Source organism: Hippichthys cyanospilos, chromosome 10 (assembly GCF_059441005.1).
Source record: "Hippichthys cyanospilos isolate Australia breed blue-spotted pipefish chromosome 10, RoL_Hcya_1.0, whole genome shotgun sequence".
Taxonomy (NCBI): Eukaryota; Metazoa; Chordata; class Actinopteri; order Syngnathiformes; family Syngnathidae; genus Hippichthys; species Hippichthys cyanospilos.
Window position 1 is genome coordinate 16,089,819 of NC_142378.1, and position 27,682 is coordinate 16,117,500.

Here is a 27,682-nt window from a genome sequence, read left to right on the forward strand (position 1 = left end):
TGATAATACCATTCATATCTTGCTGCACGCTTTTAGCCGCACATGAACATGGCAAGGCAGAAAGCTAAAGTCTTATGATGCCCGATAGGTTAACGGACTAAGATATTTTTTTCCGAGCTCCGGTTGCATTCCTGCTGTTCCAATGATGTCAGGCCGCCAAACTATTGTGACGGCCAGGGGCCGAGTTGCAATGAAGCCGCGAGCGGGGAGTCCCAAAAGTGGAGGAAGCGAGGTACGGCGACAGGGCTTTGGAGTCCAAGAGTTTCTCGACGGGTCCAAATATGAGGGCGATTTTGTCGATGGCCTCAAACACGGCAAGGGAAGATACACCTGGAAAAGTGGAGAGGTAACATGGAACGGGGAAAGTGTGATTTTATTTGCACGACCTCCCTGTATTTTCCCTTTCATATGAAAAATAAATTAAGACAAATTTTTAAATTGTTTTCCATTTTAGTTTTATGAACATGTCTTATCACGCACACATACGCACAAAAAATGTGGTTTACGACTTCAGAACAGTAGTATAAATTCAATCAATAAAATTTTATTTGTATAGCCCTGAATAACCGAAGTCTCAAAGGGCTTCACAGATAAAAAGAGGTCATGTGGAGACTTCTTTCGGAAAAAGAAGTCATACAGAGACATCCTTTCGGTGGAAGGTACACGACAGCATCCACTGTCAAAGCTCCCAGAAGGGGAAGGAAAAACTCAAAAACCCCAATTTGGGGAAAATCAGAAACCTTCAGAAAGGACCACAGGTAGGAGGAGCCCCTTTCCAGGCCCACAGGTTGAAGTGGATGCTACATGTACCAAATACAGACAAATAGATACACATTACTGACAAATACAGGTAAACAATATAGATAATTCAGCCACGCATTTTAAATTGTATTTCATATCTGTTCTTAAGTTTACATGCCATCTGAGTCAACCGTAACTGGCATCCCTCACGCACCGTTCCTGTTGTGTGCAGTTCTATGAAGGTTCTTTCTACAAAGACTACAGGCATGGTGATGGCATGTACTGCTGGCCAACGGGTAACAAATTCATCGGCAAATTCTACCTTAACTGGAGAGAAGGCTACGGAACTCATATTTTTGCTGATGGAGCCACATTTAAGGTAACGATGAAACTGACTTTATAGTCATGAGTGCTCACAAGCTACACGTGTGTTCTTCAGGGTTTGTACCACGATGACCAGAGGTTTGGTCCAGGTGTGCTCAGCGAACCAACAGGATGTCAAGATGTAGGTCTATGGCATGGGAAGCATCTGATACAACTGTGTAACTGTGTGCAAAGCAGCTTCAGCCTTAAAAACCTAACTGAATATGCAGCCTACTTGGAGCAAAACATCTTCTCATATACTGACCTGGAGGTAAATTGTAGGTGATATTTATTAAATAAACTGGAATTATTTATATGTGCTGTATTTTTTGTACCAGAAAGTTTCAGTTTCATCTATGTGACATGCCCCCAGAAGCAGTCTAAATGCTAAATGCTATCGGGCATATTTCAGCCTCGCATTTTCATGATTTACGTTCATCCGGTGGTTGTACCTTTTGGTCGTCATGAATCTCTTGAAGTCCTCTTTGGCTCAAAGAATGAAGAATGGTGCAGCCTGACTCAGATTTTTCTTCATTTTAGAGTTCACATTAGTTTCTTTGGAAGTTTCTCTGGTTTTCGGGGGGCTCCAATTGGTTATTTGTCTATTAATTTTTGCGATCAATTCTCCATTTCGGACATTCATCGAGGTTGCCTACAGTCCAATGGATATTGAATTTCATATTTGCAACTGTAGTCACAGGAAGATCCAGCTTCCTAGAGATGGTCTTGCCTTTACATTTAAAGTGCTTGTTTATGATTTTATTTCTGATCTTTTGAGCTAATACTCCCATTTTTTTCCGTCTTATTTTTGGTGCGGTACACATCATGTCACTAAATACAAAGACAACTTATCACCTTTGAAACAGGTAGACTGACTGATAATGTTAACTCAAAAGCAAAAGCCTGGTTGTCATTTATTTCATTTTTTAATTGTTTATTGAGATTGCGATTGGCTGGCAACCACTCCAGTGTGTGCCCCACCTACTGCCCGGAGAGGGATGAGGTTGGGAACAGCAAGCAAGCAACTCTAGTGAGGATAAGCGCCTATAGAAAATTGATGGATAGTAGATTTTTGTTGAGATTCTTAAGACAAAGAGCGCTGCCTAATCTTTTTCTCCCTACATCCTCATTTAAAAAAAAAAAAAAAAAAACGTCAATTGGCATCAATGGCACTCATTGGTAGAGTTTCCATCGAATTCCTTTCACGTCAACGGCACTCAAAAAGTTTTAACAGCAGGATCTTAACAATTTTGCTCATGTGTGTGTATCTCCAGGAAGACACAGATGAAGGTTGCCTGCCACATGACAGAAATAATGCCTTGCCCTCTGGCATTGAGAGTTATTCCACTGATGGTGACCACTTACCATTGCCCCCGGGGCGTAGAAGAGAGTTTGATGAACATTTTTATGGGGACCTGTGGGAACCGGATTTGCATACATATGAAGGCTACAAACGAGATCCACATGCCAGTCTACCTTTACAAGCGCGAATGTTGGTTCAAATTCACAAACACAGGTCAGAAACTATGAAACCTTAGGCACCAAAATCTAGACAATCGACTGCATGTTTTATATGCTAGACCAGGGGTGTCCTTGAGTTTGATGCCTGTGTGCTAGACCGTAATGAATTCAACCGTAAATGTTAGTCTCATTTTTTCTGTATCTCTCAGACAACAGGCTGAAACTTTAGACTGGAATGTTGGAGCTATTATTTCAATGGAAAGGGACGCTTTTGGTCCCAAAGGGCATTTGGAAGTCACATCAGAGCAGTTGATCCATCAGGCTTCCGAAGGAAAAGGACCGGCGATTTTAAATATCCTCCTAGATGGCCTTGTTCACCCGGATGTAGCTGATTCTAAGGGGCACACAGCCCTGATTGCTGCCACAGTAATACATCATGAATTCATTTGTGTTTTTAAATGTGCTTTATAAATCAATGGGATTGGACTGGCTTGTTTCATTTGATATGAAAAATCCCATCACGCATTACAATTATGATTGTGTAAACCTGGGTTGTTAGTTGCCAATGTTTTGTGGTGATTTGTTACTTTTTCTTTCTTTCAGGTGAATTGCCATAATGATGTTGTACAGTTGTTGTTAGATATGGGTGCTGACATTGACAAGATGAATTGTGAAGGGATGTCGGCCTTGGCTGTGTGTCATGTACTATATTATCCTTTTCAATCTCTATACACGTTTGATGGACTGATATCCAAAACACAGGTAAGACGTTACATCCTGTTTTTTCTGCGATAAATTATAAAAGGATTCAGACCCAGTTGACTTTCACCATGAGAATAATTTACACAGTTGAACCACATTTCAATAGTTGTATGGATGACTAGAGTAGATTATTATTCATAAAATTGTTATTAAAATATAAAGAATCAGTCAGATCAGATTCTTTGCCTGAAAGAGTTTTTGCTGGTTTGTAATATGGGCAAAAGTGGTGTGTACTGATTATAAAACTCTTTGGTTTTTTTTTTTGTTTTTTCAAAGCATTTTTTACAAATAATTGACTTAATTAGAGTTGCATCTTTCTAATTTTACATTGCGTTTTTGTTTGTTTGTTGTTGGGTTTTTTTCACTTTAAACACAGGGATCTGAAGCAATGGCTTTATCATACTATAAAAATATGACATTATTATGTTTTTTTTTTGTTACTCAACAGTTTTTTTTCTTTCAGTTCCGGACTGTATTACTTTTTTTTTTAGAAGCAAAGCTATAAAAATAATAATACTTATTATTATTATTATTATTATTATTATTATTATTATTATTATTATTATTATTATTATTATTATTATTATTATTATTGTTATTGTTATTATTACCATCTACTGCAGTGCTTCCCATAGGTTACATACTAGAGGAGGTACATGAAAACATTTATATTTTAGCGGTTATTTCTTAATTCCATCAGTAAAATGGTTTGTGTATGCTAGATCTTGTTTTTGTGGAGAGACAAGTGTTTTGTTCCTGGTAATTAAAGTGTAAATGTGTGTTTTAAGGGGACTTATGGGAACTCGGTTGTTGTTGTTTTTTTGGGTAAATGTAGACAGTTTTATACAACGTTGTTGTTATGTTTCTATTTCATATTTATGAATTTATATTACACTTTTTATTTTCAAGGTAACTCACTCCTTATGTTTTATTTGAAAAAAAAACCCAATAATATTACGGAAACAATGATTTTCAAAACGCAGGACTCTATTGTGAGAAGAAACAAATAGCATTACTGATAATATAAATATTTAATAGTATGTGCATTTACTTTTTTGCTTACACTAATACCTGCCATAATTACTTTTCACTTCCAGTTCAAATGAGCAAACATAATTTTCTTTTTCAGAGACCTATGAATGATTAATTTCCCTGCTATTTTGCTTGTTCAAAGTTTAATGTTTGCTTTAAAGGAGATCCAGCCTATTTTGATGACCCAAGCAGCAGTGACTTGGCTTGCCGAAATATGGTCTTTACATACAAAAGCTTGTCTAACATGTGTTTTCTCTTTAAACTGTTAAAAAAAAAAAATGGCACTCATGTAGAAAATGAAGTGTCGTTAAAAAACAAAAATAAAACATTTAGGACTGTCTAACTCCAAAGTTTTGAATTTCAAGCCTTGAGATGTACAAATGTTTTTGATATTTTAACATGAAGTTCCAACGCTTATATTGAAAATCAATTAAAAAAAAGCATATGACTTCTTCCTGATTCCGGTGTATTAAGTGACTACAAGAACTCAAAGTAACCTCCGATCGCATGTGATTTTTCAGGTGGCATCTGCTTCCGTAAGTCATCAAATTAAGCAGGAGGAATCGACTAAAGGTTCCCCGTGCAGTAAAAAAGTCAGAGGAAAAGTAAGAGTCAGAAGGGAAGATGGTAAATCTGAAGGTGCTGCTAAAATAAAAGATTATATTGAGTCCGAAGGAAGGGATAAGGATGACAGCGGGAATGAGCAGAAAGTTCTGCGTTCAGAACGTTCCATTGAGGTGAAGGAGGGCCACATTATACTAGGCAGTGTCAAGTGGAAAGAATATTCCTCTAAAACGTCTAAAACAGCTAAGGTACGGATGACAAAGACCCTATGTTTTCCAAAATGAAATAGCTCTGAAATTCACTGCGTTCTATTTATCTAACCCTGCAGCAGGAAACGGGCAAAAATAAGAGCCCAGCACAACGTTTTGACTCTGCTTGCGGCATGTACAACTACACCATCCATGTCACAGAGAGAGTTGTGCAGAGAGCGGCCGAAGCTCTGAGTCACGCTTGGTTTCAGCAGCGTTCCGGTGATACTGAGGAGACTGTTCGCAAAATGGCTGCAATGAAGTTTGAGTGAGACTCCTCCGCTGCTCGTTTCATGTCCCGTTCTCCACCTTTGTGTAGCCATATAGATTGACGGCATGGGTTTGTGTTACCAGGCACCGGGTTCGCTTGACCACTTTGAATTTGCTCTTGGATCGAGGAGCTGACCCCAACACATCCAGAGTTCCCTTACCTGTCATCTTTTTGGCCATTTTGGCAGCAGATACTAAGACTGTCAAGAAACATCTTCTGTGTGGCGCTAAAACCGATATTTCTCTCCCACCTGAGGTACCATTAATTTGGGATGATGTCCAACTTTATTCATTTCTATTTACTCATGAAACATATATTTGCCATACGTTGGTTCAAATCAGGGGTCTCAAAGTTGAATATTTTTGTCAGAGGGCCGTTATGACTGAAGTCAAATAAATCACCAGCAGCACTAGATTAAACAAATTTTTCCAAATAAAAAAATACCAAAGGCTGTCTAGTGTTATATGTTTAATACAAGAAGAAAAACCTTACTGTTGTATTAAATATCTAGTACCAGGTAGAAAACTTGTAGTGATGTGAAAATAAAAAGACAAAAAAAAAAAATTAATTGTAAAATGGCAATTGTGGGTATTACATTAGTGAGGACAGCTTTTCTGCTTAGCAAAAGCCATCTAATAAGCTCATTCTGTTGTAGAGAAAAGGCCTTTATCCTCTACATGTAGCGGCGGCACTGCCAGGTCTAGAAGGTCCTGAAATCACAAAACTGCTACTGCATGCTCTCACTGATCCAGACGCACGAGCATGTGACCAAGACGACATCTATGAACCAGATAAGGTATGCAAAAAGCCCTCCCTATTCCCGCAAGATGGTGAGCGTGTGCATGAACACTTTTTCCAAACAATCCAAGCTATGGTTGGCTCACCCATGACATACTGTACAAGAATTTAGTGTAACAGAGAACAAAAAATACAAATTGGTGAGCAAAATAGCTTAGGAATTTCTTCAGCAGTGAGAGGCATTCTGGGGGAATGTGGCGATGTAAACAAATGAGATCGATGATAGTTCTCTGCACAAAAAAAAAAAAAATTGGGGAGGGGCAAATAAAGCTGAAATTTGAAGGAGTGGCATAGAGTTGAATAATTTATAAACAATTTGTGATTTTTTTTTAAATTAAGGCTTCAGTGCAATAATCACAATGTACATTCAAAAGAACATTTAAAAACATCACAGAAAATGACATACACAAAAAGTTTTACGAGTGAGGCAGGTCCTTTCTAATATTTTTTTTTTCAAGGCAAGAACTATGTACCGTACTACTTGCCATCATATATAAATTTGCAATTATGTGAAATATCGTTTGTAAAAATACATTTCTATTTTATTTATTTATTTTATAACAGCCACCCCATGTTTTTGCTTGAGACTTAAGTGCTTCAAGAGGGTTTATCTAAATTGCCTGAGAGTGATCTCATGGTATTAATTGAACCTTATGCTATTAATGGGAATGGTGAGGGTAAAAGTTTGAAAATCATAATAGATATTTTGAGACTAATTTTGTGTGCCCAAAAACTCTGTATTCTGTGGAGCAAAATACTGTAATATGAATTGTATTGCTGATCTTTAATTGATATTTGACCTTGAGCTCACTGTCATGGCTTATGTCTTGTCCACAGTTTGTGCCCATGTTAAATTGCTAATGTAGCCGTAGTTTTATTTTATGACTAGAGGGATGAATTGTGTTCTAAATTTGCTGTTCAAAGCTTCTGGCTTTCTGCCTGACCGTGGACAGTATACCCCTCAATTGCATTTGGCGGAAAGCGCAATTTGTTAGTTGTGCAGTTGTTGTCTCCACGATGGAGGGGATCTGCATAACGCATCTTGTTTGTTGCTGCTTCGCACGGACTTGGTGACTGGTTTGCGTGACCTGTAGAATTCTGCTGAGTGATGAGCTCGGAGGATAAGTGCCTTTAAAAAAAAACAACTATAGCTCGAAATCACATCCTCTGAGGTGGCGATTTTGATCCCAAAACGAAAGATCATTTAGCTCTTAGGTATTTTCTGATTTTGTTTGTTAAATTAATACGAAAAAAAGGCAATTACTTTACAGGGTTCCACGATAACAAGAAAATCATGGCGGATCAACGAGAAGCTTCGTCCCAAAGAGGGAGGTCGTACAGCTCTGCACATAGCTTGCCAGAGAGACAGCGACTACTGTGTGAGTTAACCCAACGTAAGACTGGAGGTCTGTCTTGATAACAGCAGTGTGTTTAAATCATAAAAATATCCGAAACAAGCGGAATTTGTCTCCAGTACTACACGGTATGCTAATTGATATCGCTCAGGATGTGCAATAGTGCAAAAATATATGAATGCTAGTGCTGTCAATCATGTATAGTTAATTTCATGGCCAGGGAATAGCTATTTTCTTCTGATGCCCCTGATGCTAGGCATCTACTGAATCTGCTGTATTCAAAGCATCTTGTCTTCATTTATCAGGTTGTAAGATTACGGGCCAACCTACATATTTCATGGGTCCTCCACGTTTAGTCGACAAATTCAATCTAACAGCCTACTTTACGTTATAGTTTGCTCATAAAGTTCTGGTGAATGGTGATCTTGCATTGCGGTATGTTGTTTCTTTAATATATTTTGTTTCGTTTTATCCTTGTAATTCAGAATGCCAGCAAGGTGGTATCCCTCTTGCTCTCCTATAAAGCCAGCACAGACCTCCTCTGGAGTGGGCATTCCCCTCTTTCTTTGGCTATAGCAAGTGGCAATAACACGGTAAAAAAAAAATTCTAAGCGTGCCGTCTTGTCCTAGAGTTTTCCTAATGTGTTCTCTGTGTAGGCTGTGGAAGAGCTCCTAAAAGGCGGCGTGGATCCCAACCTTCGCTTGGGTCGCGGCGTTGGCAGTGCCCTTTGTGCCCTTGGAAACTTCAACTACCGCTTAGATGCCAACCGACCAAAACTGGTTTTTATTTGCACTCATATTTATGAAACTTACTTGTTCCGATTATTACAGAATAATCAGTTCTAAAAATATTCGATCGACAAGATAAGTACACCTGAAAAAAAGCAGTACACTTGCAAATGAAAGAACACAACAGCCAATGGAAAACTAAGCAACTAAAACTTACCTCAGATTTGCCCTCAGACCTGCTGAATAAACTCGTAGGACAGGCTCAATTACTGTTTCTCTTTCAAAAGCAGCAAATCTGATCCAAAAATCACAAAACTAAATCGATTTCCAACCACTTCCCCACTCAACCGCTTGTCTACTATTCCTGCGTGTTCATAATAAGATATTGAATCTGTAATGTAATGTTCATGCATGACATGAAGACTCTGAATCTTCTCACAGCTGGACATGTTAGAGAAGGTTGGTGCGGACATATTGATGGCAGTTTGGGTCGGTGATGCTGTAGGAACGGCAGTGGATTACGCACACATCTCCTTCGAACAGGTCACAAAATTTACAAAATGTACAATCCAATATAATTTCAAATGACCCTCATATACATTGTATAACATTATATCTATGCAAAGGATAACAACAAACTGTTAATGCTACACTGTAGGACTCTGGTATAGCCCACACTCCATATCATGCTTTGAGCATGGAGGGGAGGGAGACATTCAAAATACAGCGCCTCTTGTTAAGCATGATGGGGAATATGCTGAAGAAGAGTGCTCTCCAGAGAGAAAAAGAGCATCTAGAGAGAGAGGAGGGCCTTCTACAGAGCGGTAAGTTCACGCGTGGACAAAATCGTTGGTACCATTCTGTTAATGAAAGAAAAGTAGTAAGTATAAAAGACAGTGCATGCAGTAGTATTAAAAAAGGGCAGGTGTGGATATATATATATATTTTTTTTCGCTGTTAGCCATTCTATAGGTGATCTTTTTCCCTAGAATACAGTGGACTCCCAAATATTTGTGGTTGGGCACCAGCACATACATACATTTCTAGATTTATTTTAAATGTTTACAATAGTTTTCAATATAAATGTTTTTCCTCTCCCGATATACTTGAGTGGGAGTCATTTGTACACAGATTATCTGTTTAGACTGGTGATTCCAAAGTTTTTGCTTGTGGTTGCACTGGACCCCCTTGTACTGGCCATCTCACAGTGAACATGTTTCAAGTCATTTAAGTAACTTCTGATCCTAATTCCAGACATCTTGTTAAACTGCGGTCAAATTATTTTCACTTTTATGGGGGTGCCATTATTTTCGTTCAGGCCTGTTTCATGAGTTTATAATTCTGCTGAACCACGATGTAAAAGCACAATTTCCACCCGTTAATTTTCACTTATTTTTATTATTACTTTTGTCAACTTCAGATCATTTTTGTGACCTCTGATTTTTTTTTTCACCCATTACCAGTTAATTACCAGCAAAATGATTGGTCCTTGTGTGTATATTGGCCCAATACCCATGTGTTTATAGCTGTAGGAAAGTGCATACACCCAAAAATGAAAGTGTGATTCTAGCCTGTGTAAAGATGTCTTTTTGTTCACAGATAAAGGCGCAATTTCAGCCGAGCAGCCCACTGAATTAAAACTAAGGTACAGTAACTGAGGAAACCTTGAGCACGTACACGCCATCCTATTGTTTTAATGAGAACTCATGGGAATGTCTCGTCTTAGGTCACCATTTAAGTTTTGCTATCACTGTGGCCGTTCTGCTGCTGTGAAGCTAACTGCTTGCACCCGCTGCCACAAAGTATTTTACTGCTCCATGGCCTGCAAACTTATCGCATGGGATGAAAGACACAAGGAAGAGTGTCTGCGGGAGACAGGTAGGCATCAGTGCCTGATTTGTAAATGAACTTGGGGTGCTTGAAAGATCAGAAATATCACTTCTTTACCCGTTTGAATTGACCAAACACTGTCTGTTTTCTTTCGAAACTTAGGATCTGTTCCAGTCACGTTTGAGAAGAGAGTCATGTTTCAGGCCAAAAAAGGATCCAAGACTGTCATATTTTCGTCAAGAAGACCATTTCACGTCCAGTTTAAATCTGAAGTCATGGTTATTGATGATAATATTGACTGGCAATTGATCAACCTGAAGGAAAACTACAGCTACAACTGAAAAACTGGAGCGTAGCATTTCAGCATCGCGTGGGCAAAATCAGTGATTATTAACCCCCTGTGAAATATGTTTTCAGCCAAGCATCTTTATTATTATCATTATTTAGTATTTTTTTTGAAAAAAAAAAAAACTTAAAACATGCCATCAGTGTCTGATTTATTATACTTTATAACCTTTCAAACTTCAATTGTATTGGTCCACAAAAAATAATAAAGTGTCCTCTTTTGTATTATAGAAGAAATCAGTTGTCAAAAATAAACAACTTAATTATGAATAGATATTTGTACACAGAAAAATATTAAACATAAAGCGTCCTCTTTGGGGATTACTGTAGAGATCTGTTCAAAAAAATAAATCATTAACTTAATTATTTACTAAATATTAGTACACAAAAAATAATCAACTAAGTGTCAGGCGTACTCTCAAAAAGAAATAATTATAAATATGTGTCCACAGAAAAATATTAAAAAAGAAATCCTCTTTTGGGATTACAATAGAGATCTGTTCACAAAAATAAGTCATTAACGTAATAACTAATAAATATTTAAGCACAAAAAATAATCAACATAAAATGTCCTCGTTTGGGATCATAGTAAATATGTTTTCATCAAAATAAATCATTCACTTCACTGGTAACGAGAGATGGCACGTGACAAGTTGGGTCCAACCATTCTAGTTTGGGGGAGAATCTAGGTTTTTAAAATAATGACATTGAATAACCCACTGAACATAAAATTTGTTTTATGAACTTGTATTATCCCGAAACAGTAATCCAATAATCATTTTCAAACGATTCTTGCATGTTTTGTTTAAAATCTTGAGTTCCTTCAAGTACCCCTAGGGGTACCTGTACCCCCATTTGAAAACCACTAGGCTAGACCATATTCTAATTGATTTGGGTTTAGGGGCAGACTACTGATCACCAGTCAGTCAGTCAGTCAGTCAGTCAGTCAATTGACTCACACATCTAGGTAATTTATTTAGGAGTTTTTTAAGAGATTTACCTTAAACTGTATGTTTGTGTTTCACAACAGTGGGGCTCATTGTTGATGTTTACGTTCTACTTCTACGTTCTACGTTCTACTTACGTACTGCCTCGACTCCCAGAATGCCAGTTTTGTCTGTAGTAGTTGCTTACAATGGAAATAACTATATTCTTGTCATCATCCTAAATCGATATCTTGAGCATTAAAATTTCACATTTTTAATGGGCTGTTGTCCTAATGCAAACAAGAATTCCACACAAGGAGGAAAAAAAATATTAAAGTAACCTTTATATTTTGATTCAATATTTTTTATCAATTCCATCTAATCCATTAGGGCTTGGGAAAACTACAGCCTTATTTCTTTTCAAATGAAAATCTACTTGAAAATGACTTTTCCATCAATCCTCAGTCAAAGAAAATCGTATTACATCGGTTCATCTATCTGTCCATACTTTTTTATATCACACTTATCCAGTTCAGTGCCGCGGGATGCTAGATTCGGTTAAATTTATTTTGTCATAGATACCATGCACATCACAAAAGGTTATGCTGTGCTAGGCAATACAAATGTTATGATTTGCCTCAAAAGCATCCAAGAAAAAGTTCACGACATAAGGACATTCTCTTTTGCTTGAAACATGCATATTTATTCACATGTAGGGTAATCAATGTTCACTAGAGGACAACAAAACGATGTACTTTTGCCTTCATAAAGCACACATTTGATCTACAGTTTAAATACATCAAATATCAACATTTGTATGACCTGTCCCCATATCTGCCTACATAATGGCACAAAATTTGATTTACAGTTCAAGTGAATTAACAGTTAAAGGAATTGTCCGTATTGATGGGATTGCATTGTCCCCGTGTGGTGAATTCTCAGAGCTCCCACAACATTTAAATTGATCGATAACTAAGCCAAACCTTTAAAATTCATTTGCGGAAAAAACGTGCTCGTTTGTTAAAGTGATGTTTGTGTGATTATACATTGGTGCAAAAAAAAAAATAAAAAATGCCGTGACCCGGATTCGAACCGGGGTTGCTGCGGCCACAACGCAGAGTACTAACCACTATACGATCACGGCTGGATGGTGTGGCAGGCTCAATTACGTTTTATAAAAATTAGTTTATTTTCTAAACTCGAGTTTTATTTTATTTTTTTTTACGATGAGGTAAATAGACTCCTCCTGACATATTTTGAAGAAACAGATTCGTTCATTTACTGAAAAAGAGAAGTACCTAACTGTGGACTTACGTCAAAGTCTACTAATGCTTCTCTTGACACAACCTCAAACATACCAATAAGTCGTACCGTAAAAGACAGATACACTGTAAAATAAAAAATTAAAAACACGACATCGAAATATTTTCTTTTTTGTCCAACGTGAATCTGGTAAGAGGAGCTCAGGCCGATTTTTGCCGAATTTATCACGAAACCCTATTCGTGGTCCACTGGGATTGGTTGGTCTCTCGGCCAATGAGCGCGGACCTCCGGTGCCTGGCTGTTGGCTGGCCTTCATGATCTCGCCGGAGGCCAGGTAGAGCGTCTTCAGGCGGAGTAAGTGATGCCGCTCCCGGCAGCTGTCCTCGCGCTTCTCGCCTTGCTCGCCTGGAGCGTCCAAGCCACCGTCTTCTTCAAGGAGCAGTTTCTTGATGGAGGTACAGTATGGACAACGCGCTTATAGACATACTTGTTACTTTTTGGTCACAATAATAACTTTTCCTCTCCTCCTTAAATGGAATATTTAATGGCATATATATATATATATATATATATATATATATATATATATATATATATATATATATATATATATATATATATATATATATATATATATATATATATATATATATATATATATATATATATGACAACAACACTGCATAAGGTGGCAGGAATGTTGTGATTACCTATCACAGACTACAAAAACATTACATTTGGCCTTAAAAAAACATCTTTGATTATATTTTCTCAAAAAAAAAATCAAATAGTGGACAATAACAAAAAAAATTATATTTTGGCACATGATGCTTTACGTTGTCAAAAGTGACATTTGGCCAAGAAAGTAATAGCTTTGCATAAAACTGTGCATAAAATGAAATAATTTTGCTAGTTCAAACACTACATTTGTTCACAAAAGGGAACATTAGTGATCTTTGTATTCAAAACATGAAGCTACAGTTCTATTAGACAACATGTGGATGTAGACAAACGTGTCTCTTTTTATGTTGCATCATGTAGCCTTTGACATTACTTTTCTTAAAAACTAGATGCTGAGTAAAAAAAAAAAAATTGTCAACAATTTGCTCCAAGTCGAGCCAATGGAGTGTAAAAGTGTGCCACGGCAGGGTGGAAATGCCGCCTTTCCGGCTCTACTCGTCCTCGTGCGACGAGACTTCCTGTTGTCATCTGACATCACCAGCCAGTTTTCGGTAACGTGACTGGACGTCATCAGCCAAACCGCTCCCACAAAATGTCAACCGACACAAAACGCCATTGTCAGCAGACAGACACTTGTTAGCAGCTGAACGTGTGTGGACACACACACACACACACCTTTAAAGTCCAAGTAAAGTCAAATCTGCCATGCCAACCATGCCAAATTTAAAAGAATGTAAAACAATGGCCAAGTATATATAACAGTGCTTGAAAATGTTGACAAATCATGCTGTTCTTGCCCTGCATTGAAATAAAATACCTTTGCCACATTGTACTCAGGGCTGACAACGAGACACTCTAATGCAGCCGCAGCAACACAAAACCACGGTCAACACACTGAGTCAAGTGCAATTGGGAAAAAAAAAATCGCTCCCTCTCCCACCTTTCTTTTCATACCGTGTGCGCACCACCACACCACAAGCTGGCACAAAAATTGTGCCGAACTTTGAATGTGGTTTTAATAAAATGAAAGGCAACCATTAGAGGCTGATTGCAAATTTGATTTATGGTGCATGTCAGACGGGTGGAGGACCAGATGGGTGGAGTCCAAGCACAAGGACAATTACGGCAAATGGAAGCTGAGTGCCGGAAAGTTCTACGGCGATGCTGAGCTGGATAAAGGTGAGTTCTCATCAGCAGAAAAATTCAACTAGTATGGAGGAGGTAGTACGACAGTATAAGGATGATTTGTAGCAGGTAAAGGACGTAATCTGAGATTTGAACTTTTTCAAATTTGCCGAAGTTTGATATCTGAACTGATGAAATCGGGCCAAAATGGTTCTTTGGCTTCAACCCCCAAACAACTTTCCCATAAAGCTGAGAATGCGTTTCCAAACCTTGCTTGTTTTACTGGTGCTACTTGTATGTGTTTTTTTTCCAATGTCAAATTATCACAATTATCAAGTTTTGTTTGTGCCAATTAAAAGATTTTTTGGTTTGGCCTAGCTGTGACCAGGAAGTTTAATCATGGATATTAAAAAATCAAATGAAATGTTGATGACATTTTGATGATTCAACACAGTTTTATTTGGATTTATTTTCCCAATTTAGTAAGTACCACGTCGACATTTGCAGGATTACAAATCACTACAAGCATGCACTGCTCGCATTTTTGGGCAGGGAGACTGACTTTGCAAAGACAATTGCCATCATGTTTTCATCTTCGGGCATCATTTTTAATAGCTAATTTTCATTTACATTTCCACCCAAATAAATTAGCATGAAAGTGGACATTTGTGGTGGCAGCTCTCCCATGTTGTACGCTGATTTTTCTGATGTACGTGCAACAAATGACCTATTAAACATCGCATGAATGATGACATTGAAAAGCGATCAAAACATTACTTAATATACATAACATTACAAAAATAATTATTCATAAAATGAAAATAATCTTGACTCACTATACTTTAAACTGGTAGTATGGGCCTGGTCTTGTAAATAAATAACTAACTAAATAAATGAATACATAGATAAATAAATAAATAAATAAATAAAATACAAGTTGCATGAATAATGACATTGAAAAGCGATCAAAACATTAAATTATATACATAACATTGCAAAAATAAGTATTCATAAAATGAAATTCATCTTGACTCACTATTCTTGAAACTGGTAGGATGGGCCAGGTCTTGTAAATAAATAAATAAAATACAGTTGAAGGCCGTTGTGATACATATACATATATTTGTATTTATGCTATATGCTAGATGGGGCAGTGGTTAGCACGTCCGCCTCAAATTCAGAGAGCCGGGTTCAAATCCACATCGCTCCAGCCTTCCTGTGTGGAGGTTGCATGTTCTCTCTGGGCACTCCGGCTTCCTCCCAAACTCCCAAAACCTGCATGGCAGGTGTATGGGACATACTAAATTGTCCTTAGGCGTGATTGGGTGCATGAATGGTTGTTTGTCAATGTGTACCCTGGCCTATAAAAACTGACTCATCACTTGGATATCCGCATTGCTGCAGGCATACAGACCGGCGAGGACGCACGCTTCTACGCTCTGTCAGCGCGTTTTGAACCATTCAGCAACGAGGGCAAAGATCTGGTGGTCCAGTTCAGTGTCAAGCATCAACAGGGCATCAACTGCGGTGGAGGATACGTCAAAATTTTCAATGCCGGACTCGACCAGAACCAAATGAACGGCGAATCCCCCTTCTACATCATGTTTGGTTAGAAATCAACGCTTGTTACTCTCTTTAAACTGCAACCCTGGCTTTAAATTTCTTTGAAACACTAATCTTAGCTAAAGAATAAAACAAGTTTAGAACCCCAAATTTGATTGAACCCATACTTAGAAAAACTAACCCTACTTGTAACCTTACGGCCTCTATACACCAACCCGACAGTTGGTTGTCGTGGCCGCCGTTGCGTTAGCTTGTTTGTTTTAACACCAAATTCAGATTCGAAATCCTTTTTCTTTTTAGATCATAACCTTGACTTGAAGCCCCGACACTTTACTGTCAAACCCCAATCCAGGCTTGAAACCCTTTGAGTCCCTAAAACTAAATCTTCTAACTCTACTTTGAATTTTTAAAACTGCACTATAACTGTACTTTGAAACCTACTTTGAAAGCCTTAGCTCGTTTGAAACCCTGATACAGAAGATGTTTGAAGCCCTAACCCTAGGTAAAAAACAACAATCCTAATTCCATGCACAAGTTTAAAATGCTGATTTGAAAACCACAACCCTTTCTTGAAACCCTACATCTAATCTGTAAATCTTGCTTAAAACCTTCATTTCAAAACAATACCAGTATTTAAAACAGAACAAACTCATTTTAAACCATAATATGAAGCTCTGAACTTGGTAAGAAAACCCTATTTTGTGACCCTAACGTTGTCCTGAAACTCTTGATTTGAAGCCCCAACCATTAGGCTGCGTCGAGAGCTCCTGAGTGAGTTGTTGCTGGTTCCACCTTTGGGAAGATCCGACCGGCGTTGCGTTTGTGTTTGCTAACAGGTCCGGACATCTGCGGCTCAGCCAACAAGAAAGTTCATGTCATTCTCAACTACAGGGGTCAAGGACACCACATCAAAAAAACTATCAAGTGCAAGGTCAGCAAAAATATTTGCCATATTCACATTCCCTTATTGCTTTGAGAAAAAAACAATGAAAACTTTGGAAAATGTATGACTTTTGTCTGATGTTTTTTTCTGATTAAAAAAAGGACTTATGGCGGGGAATAAAATATTGAACTCTATTTATATATATTGAATTGCCCCTTTGTCACTGCGAAGAAAAGTGACTTTCTTAAAAAAAAAAAAATCCTGGGGGGGTGCATTTTTTTTACTGTGGAAATACAATATCGTTTTTTTAGTGTGGTTTTTTTTCAACAAAAAAAATCTCTAAAATCTGAAAAATCTCAACTTTTCCTAAGAAAAATACAATTTTGGCGTAAAAATTCTACATTGCTTTATTTCTGTTTCTCAACAGCATTATGACTTTTTTTCATAATAACTAAGACAAAACAATGACTTGAACCTAATGATTGTCTGAAAAACGTTTTTCACTTTCATTCTGGGAAAAAAAGTTTATCTTTTAATATTTTTAAGTACGGAATTAAGGCCAATTGTTTCACATAAGGATGTTAAACTAAGTACAGCGATTGTCTGGAAATACTATTTTGTTGTCCAAAAAAATACTTGCTTTTCTGAAAAATAAATTGTTTCAGGGATTTTTTCCCTCTAGAAAACAAAGGCTGACTTTATATGGCAAATTACAATATCCACCTATAATCTTGACCACTTATCCTCACAAACGTCACTGGCATGCTGGAGCCTATCCCAGCTGGCTTTGGGGAACACGTCGAGTACACCATCAACTGGTTGCTGGCCAATTGCAGGAGACACAAAGACAAACTTTCACTTAGAATGTCAAATTTAGCTACCATGCATGTTTTCGGAATGTGGGAGGAAACAGGAGTTCCCGGAAAAAATCAAATGCAGGCATGGTAAAAACATGCCAACTCCACACAGAAAGGCCAGAAGTGACCCCACAACATGTGGGGTGGATGTACAAACCAGTCTGCCACATGCAGCCAAAATTACAACATTTTCCTGGTTTAATTAAATGAAAGGCTCCCTTATCCTTGAAAAGTTTTATTCCTCTGAAAAAAAGTAGTCTTTTTTTGCAGATATTTGAGAACTCTCAGGAAACAGAATTTTGTTGACCAAAATGTATGCCTTTATTCTCTGAACAAACGACAGACTATTATCATTGAAAATAAAACTTTTGCCTTTTAAATGACAATTTAAAGAGATACAGGGTAAGATTTAGACAGTTTTTCATTAAAAAGGAATAAGTTCAATGATTATAAATTTGAAAAACGCGCAAATAAATGTGTTGTTAAAGATCAGCAGCATGTTTGAAATATAATCTAGTCTAGTCTGGTCTAGTTATTATAAAATTATATTACAAGGAGGTGGCACTTCTCCAGAGGCTGCCATGTTTGTTTTCGCTAACGACAATGGTAAATGCAGCACCTCCTGCTGTCCATCATGAAAAACGGTCTAAAAATCATGGATGTCCAAAGTCGGTCCTCGAGGGCCGCTGTCTTGCATGTTTTCCGGTTTTCTTTTCCTGACACACCTGGTTCAAATGATCAGGATCGTTATCAGGTAGGTTTCTGCCGATCTTGCTGATGGGCTGATCACTTGAATCAGGTGTGTCCGGAAAAGAAACCCGGAAAACATGTAGGACAGCGACCCTCGAGGACCAACTTTGAACACCCCTGGTCTAAATCTTACACAGCGTCCCTTAAAAAAAAACTACTACTTTTTCTATTATATTTTAAAACTCTTATCTAATTCATCCTCCCTTTGTGGAATGTCCCTCATCTGCCCTCCAGCCCGTTCTGAACTCCCAGTTCTCTCCCGCAGGACGACGAGCTGAGCCACGTGTACACCCTGGTGCTGCGTCCAGACCAAACCTACCGAGTGAAGATTGACAACAGAGAAGTGGCATCGGGCTCGCTGGAGGACGACTGGGACCTTCTGCCCCCCAAGACCATCAAAGATCCCTTGGCCAGTAAGCCGGCCGACTGGGACGACCGGCCCACCATCGATGACCCCAACGACACCAAGCCCGAGGTGACCACGTTGCTCACAGCCATTATCACAGTGGGAAACGTAAACGGCTTGAAATACTTTGCGACGTACCGTAGTATTTATTGAACGTTCCCAAATCCTTGGAAGCTGCTAGGGTGTGAGCTTTTCCGTTTGAATAAATCTTTACATTTACATATCAGTTTCTGAAAATGCATGCGAAAGCTGCGTGACCAGAATATCAAGTCAACTTAGAACAAGCCCAACTGCTTTTCATTCCTGGAAAAAAAATCTGTGTTTCCTGCTTGGTTACAATGGCTTACATGATGCACTGTGCTATCATCCATGACTGATATTTGAAAAGTCATTTGTTACACTTGAGAGAGTACATCACAATACAGTATGCATAATACAAAAAAAAAAAAATTGAGACGGTCATGTGACCCCACTGTGTTCAAATTAAACCTTGCACATTTCTTTTCCTAACTTGACCTTCACCAATCCCATCAATGCACCAATTTAGCAACAAGGCAACGTCAGGCTTCTGCCATTTTCTTGTTGTAACATTTTCTAAATCAGCCTCACTTTCCGCTCCCTTTCAAGTCTTAATTTAAAAAACACACACAGTAATTTCTTGTTAAATTGTAAAAATAACCTATTTGATTATTTGTGTATATTTTCACACTATATGGATAATACTGGGGGAATCAGTGGTAAGTGCGTCCGCCTCACAGTTCAGGGACCCGAGTTCAAATCCACCTGGCTCCTGCCTTCCTGTGTGGAGATTGCATGTTCTCCCCAAGCCCCTTGTGGGTTCTCTCCGGGCACTCCGGCTTCCTCCCACTTTCCAAAAACTTGCATGGCAGGTGTATTGGAAATACGAAATTGTCCTTAGGTGTGATTGGTAGAGGTAAGATCGGGCCTAAAATAATCCAGCCCGACCCGACCCAGGCCCGCAGTGTTAAAGCCCGAACCAGCCCAAGCCCGACCAATTAACTTGATTTGCACGCCCAAGCCCGAAGCAAACGTGAAATTTCATATTTTATTTGTGAGGGCTCGGGAGAAGAAGGTGATTTAGGATAACCAAAATTAAAGCCTTTTGTAACGAAATCTAAGTTTAACAAGACTGTATAAACATTTACATCTTTTATATATCTGTGTCTGCAGAGGTTATATTAACCGACAAATTTCCATCATTGATGGATTTTTTTTAAGAGTTGACGGGGAAAAATTTTAGGCCGTCCGTCATTGGTGCGCACTTGCTTAATTACACGGAGAAATACTGCAGCCTACTAGGCTTTAAGTAGAATAATGCAAATCAAATAAATGGGAAAAGATATATGAAATTGTTATTTCTATAGTTTTGTTTAAACGAAATTTAAAACTATATTTTGTGGTCGTCATGCAGCAATAAGTTTGCGTCCACTGTGCCGGGTTTCAGCGAAGTTCTCCACTGATCTAGCGTGTGGCCAGCTGCGCTAAAAACACGCTCAGCGAGATAGAAGCCCGGCCTGACCCGACCCGAACGTAATCGGGCCGGGTGGGTCGGGCTTGGGCTTGGGCTTAAAATTTTACCTCTAGGGATTGGCTGGGTGAATGGTTTTTCGTCGGAGCACGGATGACCCCGAGGATTTGTTTTTGCCATGTGAAATATAATTATAAAATAACAATTGGCATCTAGCAGGCAATTTTGATGCACTTTTTTTTTCTGCTGAGACAACCGTTTAACCTGTTGATTTTTTAAAAATATTTTTTGATTTTTAATTTTTCACTATTAAAAAGATTTAAGTATACTTACACAATTTGTATGGCAAGTGAGGGGGGGGCACAAAATGTTTTCTTTTTCCTCAGGGGGCTTTGCAAAACATAATTGAGAAGCATTGCTTTAGAGTAACAACGCAAGTCAATAAAGAAGCCTCCCAGTCTATGCTGAAATAGTGAGGAAAATTGTGGCAACATTGGGGTTAAAAATCAGGCCTGCAAATTGAAAACACACCAGTATCATAACAGTCTTTCATGTTTTTTGGGCGCCTTGTTAAACTATTTGGTACTTAGAGGCAAACTATTTGGAACAAAAAGGCTGTCATGTGGCTCATGTAAGTGTGATGAAATGTTTTTATACTTACTGCATGCTTTTATTTTGAAGGGCAAACTCAAGGCGCTAAGCCGATGTCTATCAACAATGCTGTTACCTCTATACATCCCATACTTAACAGTTCAGATAAACTGAGAAAAATGGCACAGATATTTTCAATGTAAACTGAGTGATGTTCAAAAACTGTTATGAAATTAAACATGAAAATAGTTGTAGGACTTTGAATCATACAAAATCTAGGCCGTATGAAAACTGATAGTTAGGTAGAACGTGTGGGTTTTGAAGTTCATACCTTAGTCCTGTTTTACTAACTGTTCTTTGCGTAGCCACAGGAATACAACAAAAGAAACAACAGACAAAAAACTGATAGGATGGCCAAAAGGGGGCTTGTGATTTGTGTTGTGGCTCATCCTCACTTGATGGCATAAGGATGGAAAATTGTTTTTCCAGGACTGGGACCAACCAGAAATAATCCAGGACCCAAACTCTCGTAAACCGAGCGACTGGGACCTGGGACTGGATGGCAAGTGGTCGCCTCGCATGATGACCAATCCAGATTATAAGGTGCGTATGTAGCGGCGAGGACGTGCACCATCACCGCGTCACTTCTCTTTTTGACGTTCACAGGGTGACTGGACACCCAAACAGATAGACAACCCCACCTACAAAGGCCCGTGGGTCCATCCTGAGATCCCCAACCCAGAGTACGTTCCCGATGCCAACATGTACAAGTTTGACAACATTGGTGTCCTGGGCCTCGACTTGTGGCAGGTGAGCGCCGAAAAAGGGATTCCACCCATTCCAGATGCCGATCGTGATGTGTCGCCCCCTTTACAGATGCAATCCGGAACCATCTTTGACAACTTCCTCATCACTGATGATGTCCAGGAAGCTGCAGAGTTTGCCCAGCAGACTTGGGGACTCACACGGGTAATAATGACACCACATATGCTCATCAGGTTATTTTGGGGAGTTTGTCATCTTTTGGAGAGCAAGTATGTTCAAGCCAGTCACAACTGACCTTAAGTGAAACGCAATTGATTGAAATTTATGAATTACATTTTAAAATATTGACCAGGGCACATACGAGTATATCGACAAATTATGGACTGGAGTCTTGGGCTCACAGACAATGGACTGCTCACCTATTATTGTCAGGGCACATATAGACAAACAAAGCTCGCATGTGTGTCCTATTTTTGCCTCAACTTTTGTGGACTAATTTTAGTGGTTGTAAGGTGTTGCCTTTTGCGCTCACCAGGCAGCCGAGAAGAAGATGAAGGAGGAGCAAGATGAGCTGGACAGAAAGAGGTTGGAGGAGGAGGAGAAGAACCGGAAGGACGATGAAGATTTTGTCTTGGAATTTGATGATGATGGTGATGATGATGATGATGGTGATGATGATGATAATAACAAAAAAGCGGGGAGGCCCACACACATTGAACTGTAGTCCTGCACTCGTGTGGGCGTTTGTTGTTAGCTCCAGATATTGTTACCCAAAGTCCACTTGCAATCCAAGCTGAAACACAAGTATGGCAACACAACTGGGATAAAATACATAACACTTTATACATTTTTTTAATTCATCTATAGTGCCACCTGGAAAGTTAGAAAAAAATCAGTCATGGACTCTTTTTTGGGGCTTTGTTGTGGGTATAATATTTATTGATATTCTTACCAAATGTCATATTGCGAAGTCAAAATGGCAATAGGGATGGACCACGCCCCCTACCATAATGCAAGCTTCAAATAAAAATGGCTGACTTCCTGAGTCTTTTGAGGGTCTACTATTTATAGATTTGCCTTCCAATTTTATGTTTCCAACTGTCTTTGGGTCCAGTAAGGAAAATTGAGTCATGGTTGCTTCAAAGCAAAATGGCTAAAGTTTCCTGTTTTCAGGCATGCTCATGATATAAAGCAGGCTTAAACTCAAGTTTGCCACCCCATAACTGAGCAGAAATGGTTTATCATACCATCCACAACCAGGATTTGTTCAGATTAAATTTGCTAGCTAATGCCATAATAATGTAATTTATCTTGTGATGTGACAATGACTTCTCAGCTATGTTGGTTTGATTGACAACGACTGCAAGAATTAAATAATCTTTTGTAGGAAAAGATTTGAACTTGAATTAAACTTAATTGATAATTATGACAACAAAACTATACTTAGTTAATAGTAATACAGTAGGTAACAGGCAAAGTATCAAGGGTTCTCTTGGAAAGGCTCCTGCATGCCACTCACTAGTGCATGGGACTCACTATTGCCCCCTGGTGGCAGGTCTGCTGGTGAATTCTCACGCTAAAGCTACAGATCCAGGGGTGGGGAATTACGGTACTCGCTTGCTCCTTTTTAATGATTTCGTCCTTCAACACAACCGATTCAAATAATCAGGCATGGGTATTGAACCAAAATATTGCCACACCCGTGACTCTCACAGATGTTAGCCCGCTCGAAAAAGTGCGGATGTTTCAAGTTTTTCTCCAGGAAAAGTGGTGGCGCTGCGGCAGGCGGGATTCATCTTGAGCTCTCGTCTAACTATTTATTTCCCACTGAACTTGAAGGCATCACGTTTCTGTAATTCTCTCCCTGGCCTGCTAGATAGAGCCCTTGCAACCTCGGCCGACTTCCATTGAGTCAGACAGCTGAGTCACTCAGAGTGCACTAGTTCACTTCAACCAGGACTCTTTAGTAGACGGAGAGGCGACCGCAGAGCGAATGTGAAAAGCAAAAGGAGTTTTTCTTCTTTTGTTTGTTTGTTGTTGTTTTTTTCGTGTGTATTTTGGTTTTGTGTAGGCTGGCAGGATGTTGACGGTGACGCTAAGGACGCTCCAGCAACAGACGTTTAAAATTGTCATCGACGCCGAGGAGACGGTGAGTCAAAGTTGATCGAGGCAAACGTCGTCCGTTGGCGGCGGTCGGGAACGAACCGAAGAGCCACCACAACATTGGGCTAGCTTATAGCATACGCTCGCTGCATCTTAGCCTTGTCTTGCCGCACAGATAGTTTTGGTGGAATGTTGGGCTCAAAAGCTCTTTGAACCGGTGGTTTTGTTCAAATAACATGGTTTGCGAGATGAGAAATGTGTCGAGTGGGGGAGGGGGTTCACAAGTTGACGTGTTTGTGGGACCTCAAGTCACCTGTGCGCGAAGTACACTCCTCGAGTGAAGCTAGCCAAAGACACAGCGGTACACACGACGTTTTCCTTCAAAGTAAACATCACTAGTGTTCAAAAGGGCACCACTGTTATTATTCGAGCTGATAATATCAAATATGTGCCATACAATAATAATAGTAACAAAACAAATTTTTAACAGTGTTTTGCTGCTTCAAAATGATGACGCGAGTCACATGTTATTGTATTTTGAAAAGAGGGTAAGAGAAGCTGGGCAATTGACTAGTGTCGGTGTCATTGAATGACTGTGCAAGATTCCTCTTTATTTGTTTATCGAAATCCATTCAAATTTCCTATTAATACCATGTTTGACCTACTTTTCCGGATTATATATGTGTTACACACCAGTAATGAAATTGCATACTTGTTTTTGCTCCGAAAGTCTTTATAAATCAATGTATAGCAAACATTAGACTCGGAGAAGTCCAAAATGAACTACAAAAAACAGCGTATGCGAACAAGTTGAGTTGTAACATATAAAAAAACATGAAACAAAGAATCATAAAATTATTCTATCGGAGCTCATCAAACAGCACAACCCATCTCTGCAATCATATGAATGTATCAAATAGTTGATTTAAAAAAAAAAAAACAAGAATAATGTGGCCATATATCATTTCAACACTAACAGATTTAATTCTTTTATTATTGAATGGGGCAAATTGATGAAAATTTGACTTTTTTTGTATTATTGCACTTATTGTTGTATAGTCAGTATGAGGTGTTAGAGTCATATTTTAATGTTTCAATTGGTCAGTTTCATTATAAAGGTTTTTAATATGAAGGACATGAATATGCATTTAACAATAGTTAACCTACTTTCGAGATTTCAGATTAATCAGAATTAATGAAAAAGAGAAACATATGCAAAAGCATAGACGAAAAATCATAGTCCCAAGTGGTGCCAGTTAATCAAACGTATTGTGGGTTAAAAATGTTAGCTAAGCACTCATTAGATTAATTATTGTTTTCATTAATTCGAATCAATTAATTGTTAAAAAAAATAAATGTACAAAGTTGGTTTTCCATTTTATTATACAGCTACACACACAATTTCACCCAAATTTGAAAAATTGGGGTTTCACTCATTGGGTCAATTTAGGTGGGATGACCTGTTAATCTGATGATTCCTCCCCTTGTCATTTGATGAAGATGTTCACTGAAGAGGATGTTACATTACTGACGTGTGCGCCATCTGTCTCAGAATTATTACCAGCACCCTGACTGTCCACGTTATGCCTTTTTTTCAACTGAGAATGAGCAAAAATATTTGTATTTGGTCTGTCTGAAGCCTGTTAACCAAGTCTGCTCTACCCCCATTGCACACACTGGCATATTTGGAATGATGTGTAAAAAATATGTGCAATGAAATATGTGTGGAAAAAAAAAAGTGGTTGCTATGTTGCTCAGGCATTACGATGAGTGTGAAAAACAACAATGTCTTAGAATTTAGAATTCTTGTTCGCTGTAGTATCAGCCTTATCAAGTGTTTTGGGTGTGAAATACTGCCTCATTTAGAACGGAAACTAGAAAATTATATGGATTCAAAACAAAATAATCAAGAAATGGTAAACACGGACTGAAATTTATTAATTTGAAGTCTGGTGTCATTTATGGTTCAGCAGGTACAGGCTGTTTTCATATGTCAATATAGAGGAGCTATTAGACCTCTGCAGAGGATTCATCAGATCTCTCTCGTTGTACATTTAAAAAATTTTAGATGCTACATTCTCAATGTTTTGTGGAGTGAGATAGGAATGTAATTAAGAGACTTGTGATTAGCCTATAATCACAAAACATTCTGTGAGCCTTGAAAAAAACAGTCAAAATGCTCTAAAATGCCTGGTACTGAACTGGGTCTCTCTTTTTATTGTTGTTTTAAATGACTGGCTTTAAACACGTAGATTTTTTTTTTTTTTGGGTATGAAAACCGGGTGGTTTAAAAAAAAAAACTGGGAAAAATGTTGGTTAAAATACAGTAGACTGGACAGTATGCCTCATTTACCAGTGGAAATAAAACGTAGGACCATGCATCCATTTGCTTTTTTTTTTTTTTTATAGAATTCTCTTAATTTTTGACAAACATATTTTTCTCTTCAGGTGAAAGTTTTGAAGGAGAGGATCGCGGAGGAGCGAGGAAAAGATGCGTATCCTGCCACAGAACAAAAGCTCATCTACGCAGGTGACGGACAAAAACTGCTTGGCAAAATGATAAATGTGTTGTTTAACAAAGAAAAAGACATTCTGATTCTCATGTCCCTTTTTCTCCGCGATAGGAAAAATCTTGAACGATGACACGGCACTTAAAGAATACAACATCAGTGAGAAGAACTTTGTGGTTCTCATGGTCACCAAGGTCAGTTCCAGTTCAAGACTAGAGTTGAGAGTAGCTGTGAAGGGTCCTTGCAGCTTGGGCCACATAATTGGGAGTACTGGCACTGGGGCTGTCACAAACACTTCTGTTTAGAATCAACTATGCTATTGATGAATCAAAAGATTGCTGTTTTTTATTTATTTATTGTTTTTTAGTTTTTATAAACCAACAGTGACTTTAGGATTTGTCTACTCCCCATCCACTGTCGCGGCCCAGTACCGGTTGGTGGATCAACTGGTACCGGGCTTCATGAGCCACACCCGAAATAAGAACCTATTTCCATTTAATTTATTATTCGAGTCTGAAAGCTATTTTGTTTTAGAAAAAACATTTTATTTTGAACACTGTCAAGATTCTCTTGGATTTGTTTTGGTCACTTGAGTGTCAAAATATCATACAACTTATAGGAGTGCGCATCACCCTCCTGAAAGCGTGTGTGAGTGTCCTACAAGACACGAGATTGGCTCCTGGCGTGACCGTTGACCAATGAGGGCTAGAGTTGTAATCCTCTCCCGCCCAACTCCCACTGTTAGGTAGACCAAGAAAGGAGTGCCGGTCTCAATCATAAAACACACACGCTGTCATTTAGATGCAAGGGAGAGAAGGAAATAGGCTACAACGAAAAGGAACAGGAACGAAAAGGGACAATAGTATTTTTATTGTGTAAGGCTTGATAATTCAAGATTTGAGTAAATATGTGTACAGTGGACCCCCGGGTTATGGCGTGCCTGACTTACATTTTTTTCTTTTTCAAGTGTAAGTTCACTATTGGTTGTTGCAGTATGACTGACACTTGTTTAAGTTAGTGACCCTTTCTGTATGTTGTGTTTCATTTTGTGGCTTCGTGTCAATGCTTTAATTGTATTCTTTAACTTGTACTGTTTGTTTAATGTGAATATTATGCCTGTACGTCAGGCGTCGGCAACCTTTTTGAAACTGAGAGCTACTTCTTTGATACTGAGTAGTATGAAGGGCTCCCAGTTTATGTGAAGACACCGATCATGGTAATGATTTTTCACAATAATTAAGGAACTGCTATAGTAAATTTGTAAATTAAGT

At 38.6% G+C, this 27,682-nt stretch overlaps 3 protein-coding genes and 1 non-coding gene across 4 annotated transcripts in view; 3 read left to right on the forward strand and 1 right to left on the reverse strand.

Moving 5' to 3' along the window:
* Positions 1-26: 26 nt before the first annotated feature.
* Positions 27-10,637, forward strand: LOC148417291 (ankyrin repeat and MYND domain-containing protein 1-like). The gene is made up of 18 exons (XM_088426585.1): positions 27-346; positions 974-1,120; positions 1,181-1,375; positions 2,379-2,620; positions 2,775-2,991; positions 3,169-3,327; positions 4,881-5,171; positions 5,252-5,439; positions 5,526-5,697; positions 6,098-6,238; positions 7,512-7,619; positions 8,081-8,188; positions 8,253-8,375; positions 8,766-8,867; positions 8,983-9,148; positions 9,924-9,969; positions 10,051-10,202; positions 10,317-10,637. The coding sequence occupies exons 1-18, from the start codon at positions 143-145 to the stop codon at positions 10,493-10,495; spliced, it is 2,940 nt and encodes a 979-aa protein (XP_088282711.1). The 5' UTR covers positions 27-142; the 3' UTR covers positions 10,496-10,637.
* A 1,860-nt stretch (positions 10,638-12,497) lies between these two features.
* Positions 12,498-12,569, reverse strand: trnah-gug (transfer RNA histidin (anticodon GUG)). The gene has a single exon. It is a non-coding gene; the product is annotated as a tRNA-His (tRNA).
* A 442-nt stretch (positions 12,570-13,011) lies between these two features.
* LOC148417293 (calreticulin-like) lies at positions 13,012-22,843 on the forward strand. Its single transcript, XM_088425355.1, has 9 exons — positions 13,012-13,143; positions 14,447-14,548; positions 15,899-16,102; positions 16,894-16,988; positions 18,813-19,022; positions 21,523-21,636; positions 21,700-21,843; positions 21,910-22,002; positions 22,334-22,843. Exons 1-9 carry the CDS (start codon positions 13,050-13,052, stop codon positions 22,520-22,522), a joined length of 1,245 nt encoding a protein of 414 aa, XP_088281481.1. The 5' UTR covers positions 13,012-13,049; the 3' UTR covers positions 22,523-22,843.
* An 824-nt stretch (positions 22,844-23,667) lies between these two features.
* The window catches only part of rad23ab (RAD23 homolog A, nucleotide excision repair protein b), a 14,862-nt gene continuing 10,847 nt past the window's right edge, over positions 23,668-27,682 (forward strand). The window contains exons 1-3 of the mRNA XM_088425354.1: positions 23,668-23,947; positions 26,350-26,431; positions 26,526-26,605. Of these exons, the coding sequence (XP_088281480.1) occupies positions 23,879-23,947; positions 26,350-26,431; positions 26,526-26,605 (231 nt within the window). The 5' untranslated portion in view covers positions 23,668-23,878. The remainder of the gene's footprint in view (positions 23,948-26,349; positions 26,432-26,525; positions 26,606-27,682) is intronic.